The sequence below is a fragment of the Polypterus senegalus genome, chromosome 6 (genome assembly GCF_016835505.1).
Source record: "Polypterus senegalus isolate Bchr_013 chromosome 6, ASM1683550v1, whole genome shotgun sequence".
Classification (NCBI taxonomy): Eukaryota; Metazoa; Chordata; class Cladistia; order Polypteriformes; family Polypteridae; genus Polypterus; species Polypterus senegalus.
Window position 1 is genome coordinate 46,079,860 of NC_053159.1, and position 12,139 is coordinate 46,091,998.

Consider the following 12,139-nt stretch of genomic DNA (forward strand, 5'->3'; position numbering starts at 1 on the left):
GTACATACATACAATCACTTTACACAATACAATTGATATTGGCAATTAAACACTACATGTAAATTTTGAATCATTTTTAATCATTAATTACACTACAGCTTTTTTCCTATTAAAGTATACTTTTTTTTTTCCCTCCTCCAGTGTATTGGGTAGACATTCATAATTATAGAGGTGTAATTATAAATATGGATTACTGTTTTAAAAATTACAGTAGTTTCAAACCAAAATTTATACTGTATGACACACGCCAACAGTAATGAACACAGTACAAATCTTTAAGATAAAGCCGCAGATGTATCAAATGTTCATAAGTTATCAAGCATTTTAGTTTTGTGTCTTCTTAACAAGTTTATAAGAAACACACTTTTTTTCTGTTAAGCTATCAAGCCTATTATTTACCAAGCAGCAATTTCAAATTAATTTTTTATCTTTTCTTTTTACATTCAAAAATATAAGCTGCTGTAAATATAAGAGGGGGCTGGGCGGTCTCGTGGCCTGGAACCCCTGCATATTTTATTTTTTCTCTCCAGCCGTCTGGAGTTTTTTTTGTTGTTGTTTTTTCTGTCTTCCCTGGCCATCGGATCTTACTCTTATGTTAATTAGTATTGTCTTATTTTAATTCTTACTTTGTCTTTTATTTCTCTTTTCTTCATCATGTAAAGCACTTTGAGCTACATTATTTGTATGAAAATGTGCTATATAAATAAATGTTGTTGTTGTTGCTGTGGCTGAGCGACATGGAAGACATAGCACACTTTTTTTTTTTTTTAACATATCAGTCGATATTGATATATATCAATTGTGGAAGCCGGCCCGGACACAGTCAGCTGGACACGCTAATGTCACCCAACACAAGTTTATTGACACAGACCATTATGTACAAGGTGCTCACACAACCCCAAAGTCCCCAAAGTCTTGGCCACTACAATGCCTATCTCTTCTTCAGGCCGCCTAAGACCTTGTCTTCTCCTCCCGACTCCAGCCATCATATGAAGGGAGGCGGCCCCTTTATATACGCACCCGGATGTGCTCCATGTAATCTGGAGAGGACGTAAGCCCTCTTCTGGTGTTCCTGGGCGTCTCGGCCGGGTCACCACCTCAGTCACCTCTGACATAATATAAATCAAATCACTATTTCTGTCAAGCTTAAAGATTCCTTTTTACCCCTAAGTCAGATGTGAAGATTACATAAAGTTAATCTTGGTTTAAATATTTATTTTCTGGCAGAAGTTGAACATGACAGATGTACTGTAGAGAATTATACAACGGTATTTCAAATAAATAAAATGGGTATATATAATTTTGAAAATCTTAATTCTGACCAGTTAAAATCATCAAGTGTTACAGGAGAATGAAAACAAAATACACAACTAAATTCTTTGGTCATTTTCAAATTAATGGGTAATACAAAATAAAAATATCTCGGTTCTGACCAGTCAAAAGCTTTGAAGTTTTACAAGAGAATACACTAAATTTGTTGGTCAACTGCAAATAAAATCCTAATTCTAAATTCTTAAATCTATAACTAAAATCTTATAGCTTTCAAGTTTTACAGGAGAACATTAAGTGATTTTTTGGTCAGATCCAAGTAGATATACTAGGTATTAATGCAAAGTAAAATCTCAGGAAAAAAAAAAACTTCTTTGTGTAGATTCAAACTGTTTTAAGTTGTTGGGGAAACAAAGCTACAAATAGAAAAAAAAAAACATCTTGTATACAGTACAGGCCAAAAGTTTGGACACACCTCCTCATTCAATGTGTTTTCTGTATTTTCATGACCATTTACAGCACTCCATCACTCTCCTTCTTGGTCAAATAGCCCTTACACAGCCTGGAGGTGTGTTTGGGGTCATTGTCCTGTTGAAAAATAAATGATCGTCCAAGTAACCGGACTTCTGCACAACACAACTGCTGGTCCCAACCCCATTGATAAAGCAAGAAATTCCACTAAATAACCCTGATAGGGCACACCTGTGAAGTGAAAACCATTTCAGGTGACTACCTGTTGAAGCTCATCAAGAGAATGCCAAGAGTGTGCAAAGCAGTAATCAGAGCAAAGGGTGGCTATTTTGAAGAAACAAGAATATAAAACATGTTTTCAGTTATTTCACCTTTTTTTGTTAAGTACATTACTCCACATGTGTTCATTCATAGTTTTGATGCCTTCAGTGAGAATCTACCAATGTAAATGGTCATGAAAATAAAGAAAACACATTGAATGAGGAGGTGTGTCCAAACTTTTGGCCTGTACTGTAGATTTCCTCTGTACATTGCAATAAAAGCAGCTTTCTAATGTAAATGAAGAAGAACATAAACAAAATTGACATATTCGCTCAATTGTGGTCTGCTTATGCTTCCAAGGTAGAAGTCTGCATGGCAGGATTTGTAGGACCCAATGTAATAGCTTACAACGCAGGACAGATTTTCAATATAGCAGGCAGTCAACACATTGCGGTCTGTCGGGAACTAGAGTCTGGGAATTTAAAATTAAATTTAGAATGGACCGTACATTCATTCTATATATAATTCATTTGCCTAAGCAGTTAGGACACATGTATATACTTTCTCGCTCACAGCCTTCTCAAGATTGCAGAACCCGGAGACAGCCTTACATCTGCAGTGGACAGCATTATAAAAGGAGAGTACAGCCATTCTCATAACACACATATACAATTCATTGTGTAGATTCAAACTGTTTTAAGTTGTTGGGGAAACAAAGCTACAAGTCAGTAAAGGGAAGTCTGACATTTGCAGTCATTTTCAGTTGTTATCGATGGCAACCAATTGCCGTTTTTTGGCTGTGAAAAATTTTCTCACGTACAGTGGACACAAGTCGGGCACCTCAGTTTTAAAGTGCCACATGTGTGCAGTAGTGAAGGGTCAAACTTAACTGACATTCATGCCAAACCTGTCAAAAGTAACAACCAACACAAATAGCAAAGTACAGGATAAATGTGTGTATTTTGTTTGCAAGGATATAGGGCTTTTTGACACGATGGTGAGGGCTGTATTTAACTTGAGCATTACCTGGCTGACACAGCTGCCAAAATTGGAAAGTTTGAAATGCGTATTTTGTAAGCGCACATAACATTGTGAGTGCATTTTACAAGCACAAGTTAACTACATAGTCAATGGCTGCTGTAGCCCAAACATTACCACATGTACTGCTGTCAGCTGCTACTCTCAGTACTGTGTGTGAGAACCTAACTTGATGTGGTTGTAACTGTATTCCAGCCACATGATTGGCTTGGGCTATTCTCATTATCATTGGCTTTTCACGTTGTCTTGTCAAAACATGGATGGATTGAGTTGTATCGACTTTCTGACGACCACATCTTATATTTCTATCAAGGAAAAGTTATTTTGCGATAATTATCTTTTTTGTTTTATTGCCCAGCTCTAGCTGCTGCATTTAAAATGAGCTTGCTGTCCAAACTGAAATAGTGTCTGTTTTAATTTAAAGGACAAAATAAAAAGGCCTAAAGTCAATTAAAGTAGCTTTTCTTGCTGTTTGTCTAATTGCACAGGAAGACTTCTCCGATTCATTTTTCTCAGTTTATTACTCCACTTTCTTTAATGCTAATCATCTCTCGGGTCTCTTGTAAAGCAAGCCTTGAAATACTTTGTTTACACTACAGGGAGTTTGCTGCAAAAAACAAGAAAAAAAAAAACATGCTTGCTAATCGTTGAGCAACTTTGCATCTTCCTTGAGCTTCACTGAACTATCTATTCCATTTCACAACATGATCACATCTTTTTTTCCTGTCCAGGACAATGTCCCCTCTTCGTTGATCTGTCCACTCTCTCAGTTAGTGGTGTAATTTACATGGCCCCTCAACCACCTTTGCATTAAACACACTGTCAGCACAGAGTTTTAAGTTTGCATGATATTAACCTGAGGTATTACCGTAAGTGAGCTGGTGCACTTTTTATTGCAGTGTTAGATAGATACTAATCCCCAAGAGGAAATTCACATATTCCAGCAGCAGCATACTGATAAAAATAATATTAATTAAAGAGCAATAATAAAAAAAAAAGTAGTGTAAGTTAAAATAAAAAATGCAAGGTGGAGAGTGCGAGGCAGGTATAACAGAACTCCATGTAGGCCAAACAAAGCCAAAGGTTCACCTTCCAACAAGACAATGACCCCAAGCACAAAGCAGTGACAACACGAAAGTGACTTAGAGGCAAGTCTGTGAATTTCCTTGAGTGGCCCAAAGGGGAGACTTAAAAATAGTTGTCAACTATTGGTCTCCATTATTGTCACAGTAGCAAAATTTAAATACAATACTAAGAAAAGTATTGAAATTCAATACCAATTTTGATTCCCATGTAATTCTTATATAATTCAATTAAAAAATATATAATTGCATTTCTATATTCATCAGAATCTTCACACTGATGAAAACAAACATTACACATTTTAGTAGTGCAATCTTTTGTAAAAGGTAGGGGAGGTTGTGTAAACAGTAAAAAGTTTAAATTTAAAGAAGTTAAAGTCCGGTCAACTTTTTTTAAAATTTACATTGATAAAAACAAATGCTTTTACTAACGTAGTACAATTAAATGTTACAACATTAAATGTTAATTGTTTAAGTATTGCAATATTTTTTCAGCAATATTTATGAAAATTATAAATTTTTAAACATGCAAAAATAATTTACCATGAAAAAACAGAAATCTTAGTGATTGACAAAACATGAATATAGCGAGAGTATTAGAAATAAACTTGATCCGTTAGGTTTAAAAATCAAGGCGGAGATAAAGAATTTAGTGATAGTCTTTGACCTAAACTTTAACTTGCATATTACCCAGATTACGAGGACTTTATTTTTTTTCATTTAAGGAATATAGCAAAGTTAGATCACTTATAACATTACACGATGCTGAAAAGTTAATTCACGCTTTTGTTTTTAGTCCACTAGATTACTGTAATGCATTCCTAACAGGACTACCCAAGAAAGACATTAATCCATTGTAATTCATGTAGAATGCAGCAGCCAGAATCTTAACTAGAAAAAAAAAATTTGAACACATCTCGCCAGTTTTAGTGTTTACATTGGTAACCCATGTCATTCAGAATTGATTTTAAAATACTACTGATGGTTTATAAAGGCTTAAATAATCTTGCTTCGTGCTATATTTTGGAATGCCTGTCCCCCTACACTCCAAGTCGTAACCTTAGATCTTCAAAAGGAGGTCTGCTAATCATTCCAACAGCCAAGCTTAAAATAAGAGTTGAGGTGGCCTTTTGTAACAGAGTAGCACTCTACCACAGCAGAATTTGCAATGAGGGTTTACAAATCGGGTGCAGTGGACCACTGTAGTACTAAAGAGTGTTGCTAAAAATGACATGCGGGTAAAAAATAATTGAAGACCCTTGAAGTAAGATACTTCTCAATTTTGTGTATTGACTTGCTTGTGGGTTTTAAATCTCTGTCCACTACAAAGCCGAAGTATTTCCAGGTGCTACTCCAGCTGTTCTGTTTGTTAGTTAAGCATGCTAGTGGTCTGATGCTGCTGAATTTGCTATCTTAACACCTTTGAAATAATAGAAACGAGGCTACAACCCAAGCCATGGTGAACTAAAAAGTGTATTTGTGATGTAGACTATCAAAGCGATACCATGAAAAATGAGTATTGAAATCTATTTTAAACCGATACTTTCATTATTTTGATACATTTGAGCTTGAAAGGATCTGCAGAGAAAATTGTTGGAAAATCCCCAAATATAAATGTGCAAGGCTTGTCCTGTCAAACCAGAGAAGATTCCAGGCTAGAATTGCTGCCAAAGGTGCTTCAACTATGTACTGAGTAAATGGTCTGAACACTTTTGTGTGATATTTATTTTTTTATTTTGAATAAATCATTCAAACATTTCTAAAATTCTATTTTCACTTTGTAATATTGGGGTATTGAGTTTTGCTTTATGCATCCATTTTCTAACCCGCTGAATCCGAATACAGGGTCGCGGGGGTCTGCTGGAGCCAATCCCAGCCAACACAGGGCACAAGGCAGGAACCAATTCTGGGCAGGGTGCCAACCCACCGCAGGGGGAAAAACTAATTTAACAATATAATATATATATATATATATATATATATATATATATATATATATATATATATATAATATAAAATACATGACCCTCTTCCTATTGAAAAAACTAAAGTTGGATCCAAAATGGCCACCATGGTCACCACCCATCTTGAAAAGTTTCCCCCCTCACATATACTAATGTGCCACAAACAGGAAGTTAATATCACCAACCATTCCCATTTTATTAAGGTGTATCCATATAAATGGCCCACCCTGTGTGTGTGTGTGTGTGTATATATATATATATATATATATATATATATATATAGTGCATCCGGAAAGTATACACACAGCCAGTTACTTTTTCACACAGGGCCATGTAGGTTTGGATATTTTTTTTCTCCCTAAATAATAAAAACCATCATTTAAAAGCTGCATTTTGTGTTTACTTGTGTTATATTTGACTAATGGTTAAATGTGTTTGATGATCAGAAACATTTTGTGTGACAAACATGCAAAAGAATAAGAAATCAGGAAGGGGGCAAATAGTTTTTCACACCACTGTATAATCGTCATTTAGATCTTGATCTTTGTTTGTCTGCGAATGAATTAGAAGAAGAAGCACTAGATGGCAGTAGAGAGACAGCTAAAACATAGGCATTGCATTAACTCTTTTAGGGTGAATGCCGACTAAAGTCGACATCCAGGGATAGAGGGCGATAATCAGCTGTTAATGGTGACAAATCTCACTGTCACGTCGCAGGCATTCCCTCTGTGCTTGGAGGAATGCTAGACACGTTGACTCGGCAACTAATCCTAGCGTGTGCGTGAGTTGCGAAATGTAAACAATGGCAAGATGGCATCGAGATGTGACAAGGGAGCGAAGTGAGTGCAGAAAAGAAAACACTCGGCAGACAACGTTTTGCGCATTATCGTGGAGTCGGACTCTGATTTTTCAGAATCGGATTTTATTGACAGTGATCAGGAGATCGAGCAAGAGAGTGAGAAGCCGGCATCAGCTGATCAAACACCAGCCGATGCCGCGCCAGCGAATCTGCTGCCAGTTGAGTGCTTCGTGCAGCCAATGCATCTATGGCAAGGTTCGCGTGGGATAAATGCACAGACATTGATCCGTTGAGAGCCGATCTGGCTGCTGGACTTCACAAGACGGCATGGCTCGCTGTTGGACACGACAGATCACCAGCTGCTGTACTTCAGGCTGCTCTCTCCTGATGCTGCTTGTCAGCTACTGTCAGACGAGATTAAAGGTAGGCAGAGAAATTTTTTGAATCACGGGCTGCGGTTGCATCTCATTCTCATTTTTCAAAGTGTAAACCCACAACAAAAGACAAGATGAAGCGTGCTGTGGTATTACAAATAGAGATGGGACAGAACTGGTGATATAACTTCAGGGAGCATTGGTCCAAACGTGCTTTGTCCCCTGGTGGCTTTGGACAGGTTATGCAGCATGGTGATAGGTCTGTGCTGCTGCAAAGTTTTATTCACTTCTGTAATAAACAGAAGCAAATCCCATGGGGTGAGCCAGGCTATAATGCCATGCATAAAGTTCATAAAGTTTCAGAAGATGAAAAGAGGTGACAATACGGTTTTCATGCGGGCAGAAAACTTGGTGGCAGTGGAATGGCACAATGGCAAAAGGGTGACTTGTCTCTCTACAGTACACACTAACAATATATGTGAGAAAGTGCAGCAACAGACAATTGAAAAGTAGGCACCAAAGCAACACGTATTGTAAGCAGTGCAATGTGGCAATGACTGAAATTGGCTGCTTTGAGCGAGATCAAACTTTGCAGGACTTTGCTGTGTAAAATGTATGCGATATGTATGTGAAATCATAGAGTATGCAGGCTCATAAAACATACAAGACAGTAACATTTGTCAAAAGTAAATATTTTTTGTTGATTTGATATGTTACACAACTGCTTTGTGTTCTTTTTTAAAAAATGTTAGTTTTTGGAAAAATATTCAGCCCTGAGAGATAAGAAACAAAAAAAAAAATTAGCCCTAAAAGAGTTAAGAATCTCCTCCAAGCTTATACTACTGAAGACTGTAGTACTCCAGTCACACTTCAAAACACAGACATTCAAACTAAACAAATTGTTGTGCTTTAAATTAACTAAAGAGTTCTTCATTTAGATCTTGATCTTTGTTTGTCCACGAATTCCACGCATGCGTAGACCACCTTCCAGTTTAGTACGTTGTTGTTACTCACAGATGTCAACAATGTGCCGGAATAATGAAAGGGGTGGTGGACAGTGTTACGCTAGTTAGCTCCTGAGGCCTGGTTAGAGAATGAGATTGCTGAAGATAAAAGGTACGTGCCTATGTAACATGAATGAAAGAAAGACAGTGGGTAAAAATGAATGACAACATAACGGCACGTTCCGGAAATTATTATTGATACGTTGTAGCCGGCGAGTGCTGCGCGTTTCACAGTTGTACCATGGCTTTCTCGTATGTCAGTGAAGTGATCCCTATTTATGCTTTAAAGAGCCTGGATACCCATGTGTCCCCCTTTTATAATCATTGCTCCGTGTATATTGCCTTACTCTTTGGATTGCCACAAAGCAACCTGTGAGATGGGAGAAAGGTTGAGAAGAGATTGTGAGAGGAAACGACAGCATCATGAAAACGAGATGGACTGTGAACGGACAGAAGCAGAAATGCTTCTACACCATCACATAATTACGATTCGGACAGCGATTCCGAGTAGGCCATTCCTATCGAATCAATATCCAAGGGTTTTCTTTTGTAATTTTGTTTCCCATATAAAAAATCATAATGCTGTGTGACGAAGGGCCCACTTCACGACTGGCAGCCACGTTTAAACAGGGAGCCCTTCACAGACAACTTTAACAAGCGCAACGTAGTTGGGCGCACATGGCTAGTCTTGTAATATTTTAGCATAGTTAAATGACACTGTACCAGTTAAAGTCTCACAAACAAGTATACTTAACAGAAATATTACAATTGTAATTATTGAGAAAATAAACTATTTTAGTACAATTTTGCATAGTAAATATGACTGCAGTAGGTTTTATATTTAAATAGATGGTAGACTGGCATCAACCACTTTGTAAATTATACATATGAAAAGTAGAATAAGTTTATTCATTTCTATCCGGTAAGAAATCTGATTAGATTTGAAAAATTCAAAGTAAAAGGTTTGTGAAGTTTTCATAAACCATTTGGTTGAGTGGAAGTCAACCATATGTTAATATTTGATAATTGCAGTACTCTTTAATGTAACAAAATGCTTTGTTCATTTCTAGTTCAGATGCATTATTATCCCACGTAGAGCAGCTCCTGCGGGCATTTATTCTGAAAATTAGTGTTTGTGATGCCATTTTGGACAACAATCCTCCTGGTAGGTGTTGAATGTGTTCAGTTTCTTGCTCATTTGTTGTCAGGGTTTCATTTACTATCGTCAAATGAAATGAACTTATTTAAAACACTAATTGAATATACAGTTAATAAATTAGTTCAGTCTGTTATTTAAAATGGTTTAGTACAAGGGGTGTTCAATTATAAACCGGAATTTTCATGCTCTGATCTTACACGTAGTGCAAAGTAGACCTGATTCATTGGTCAAACGCACACATATATAAACTTGTCATTAGTAGTGCTAGCTGCTCTCTATTCCTGTCAGTTTTAATCAACATTTCAGGACGAGGTACACAGTAGTGTTGCACAGCGCATTCAATTTTTGACAAATGAGTCATTCCATCTCAGATTTATTCGAGACTTAAACAGTTTGGGGATGAGTGTCTTGCTCTCTGTCTAGAGTGTATGATTAGTGCAAGTCATTCAGAGAGGGACTATCATCTGTTCGGTCTAGTTAAAGAATTTTTAGGAGGGATGAAATTCAAGCCAAATGAGGAGGTTATTGACACTGTGCAAGAATGGGTCAACATGCAGTGAAAAGACTTCTACTCTTCAGGGATTAAGAAGCTTCCTGAGCACTGAAACAAGTGTATTGCAGTGACAGGAGGCAACATTGAAACAACTTCCACACTGTTTTTCTTTGTATTCAATAAATAAAGCATAGCTCATGAATTCCTGTTTATATTTGAACTCCCCTCGTACGTTAAGTTAAAATTCAGTACTTTGGCAGATACATTCTGGGACATAAAGGTTCTATGTGTATCTCCTGTATATTTTTTTTCTTGCTTATTATAAGCCTAATGAAATTAAAAATACTTAAGGGTGAAAAAAATGAGTAATTTGGTAATATTCATTTTATTCCAATCTATAAGAAAGTAGTAGTTGCCCAACTTAAATAAACAGAGAACTAGTTAAGTAAGTTGCTTCATACTAATATTTAGAATTTGATATTGATCAGATTTTCTGAATTTCACTTGACTATGATTAAAAGTTTTAAGGGGCTGCTGTTTGGGATATTTCTTTTGTTTTGTTCTTTTGGAAATGTGTGAGCTTAAGGTAAAACAGATGCAGTAATGCAACACATGATTAAAGCAGTGAGCGAGAATTTTGTGTCTGATTAAACATCCACTGATCGACTGTCTTTACCTTGAAATCTCTTTGTCAAATCTTGACATAGAATCCTGCATTTAAGAATAAAACCATCATTCAAGAGCTCATATGTACCTGAAGGAATTAATTTGCTTAACTTAATGAAAAGAGTGGTAAGGGTTAGTTCAAGAAGAATTGTAGCACCTATTGTGCTTTATACTTCCCTTGTCTAATTCAACCAATATCTAAATGAGTAATAGAGTTGACTTTAACAATGATTAATAGTTCATGTCCCATGTGCTGTGCATTATTTAATCTTAGATCATATTTGAAAGATTTCTCTTAGATCAGATGATGAAATGTGAAATTGAACCACACAAGGTATGAGTAAATGATATTACCTTTTAATGTTGTTTGCATTTTTTAGGTTGTACATTCACCATGCTTGTTCATACACGGGAAGCTGCCACTCGAAACATGGAGAAAATTCAAGTCATTAAGGTTTGAAATAATTTATTATTATTATTTTTTTTTTTTATAAAGAACAAGGCTAAAGAAACCTGGTCACAGACATCATTTAAATATTGTCTAAGTTCTGACAGAAAGTTTATGCTTTTGTGCTATATTATCATGTGTGCTAGAACTAAACCAATAATGCACTGACTGCAGTTTTGCAGGTAGTGTGAAAGAAAAAAAAAATCCATATTAAAAGGTCTGTTGTATAATATCTATTAAATGAATCCGATTACCAAGCAGTACACTTAAGGTTCAAGAGAACCTCTTATATTATCTTCAGACCAACAGGGCCCTCTCTTTGGTTCTTGTATTTATCTTGATTTTGTGTTTAGATACAAATTATATCTGTATAAATGTTGTTTATTCTTTGTTGTTCATTCTGAATTTCACTATGAAATTCTCCACTTACCCCTCTGATATTTTGAAATCCCAAGTTTCCAATCACTGGATGTGTTTATTTATTTATTTATTTATTTATTTTTTAAGCAGACCATTGAATACTGCAGAAATTGAAGTGTGTGTAAATGACCCCAAATAATCACACCTCTTCCATAATTACTTAATTAGTTAAAACCATTGCAGTGCAACAACTAAACCTCTTAACCAATTCTGCATTATATAATTTTCAACTATATGACTAACTGTGTATAGGAGCAGTCTATTTATGTTACTGTACAGAACCCCAACATGAACAAACCAAGACAATCCCTGGTTCAAGTAAATGGGTGTTTTTATTATATAAATACCTCACAAAAAAGCACCAAGCACAAGTTATTTATCCTCCAAACACCTCTCCTCTCTCCACCCCTCCTCTAGTTGAGCAGTGCTTATCCTCCTCCCAGCTCCAAGTCGCCTGGACAAAGGAGTGTGGTCCATTTTATTGATGGTCCGGGTGTACTTCCTGTTCCCGGGCTGTTGCCTGTTGGAAGCACTTCCTATTATGTAGGCCTTCCATGAGACCTAGGATTACCTCTCCCTGCAGTGCCCTCTTGCAGCACCCTCGGACCCCAGCAGGGCTGTACTGCCAGACTCCCAGCATTCCCTGCTGGTTCCTGAATATTAGCTAATATCGAGGGCCACTGCCATCTAA

General features: G+C 36.5%; 1 protein-coding gene across 1 annotated transcript in view; it reads left to right on the top strand.

The window, feature by feature from the left end:
• The window catches only part of mad2l2 (mitotic arrest deficient 2 like 2), a 33,996-nt gene that overhangs the window by 16,986 nt on the left and 4,871 nt on the right, over nt 1-12,139 (top strand). Inside the window, exons 6-7 of the mRNA XM_039755926.1 lie at nt 9,333-9,427; nt 10,961-11,034. Of these exons, the coding sequence (XP_039611860.1) occupies nt 9,333-9,427; nt 10,961-11,034 (169 nt within the window). The remainder of the gene's footprint in view (nt 1-9,332; nt 9,428-10,960; nt 11,035-12,139) is intronic.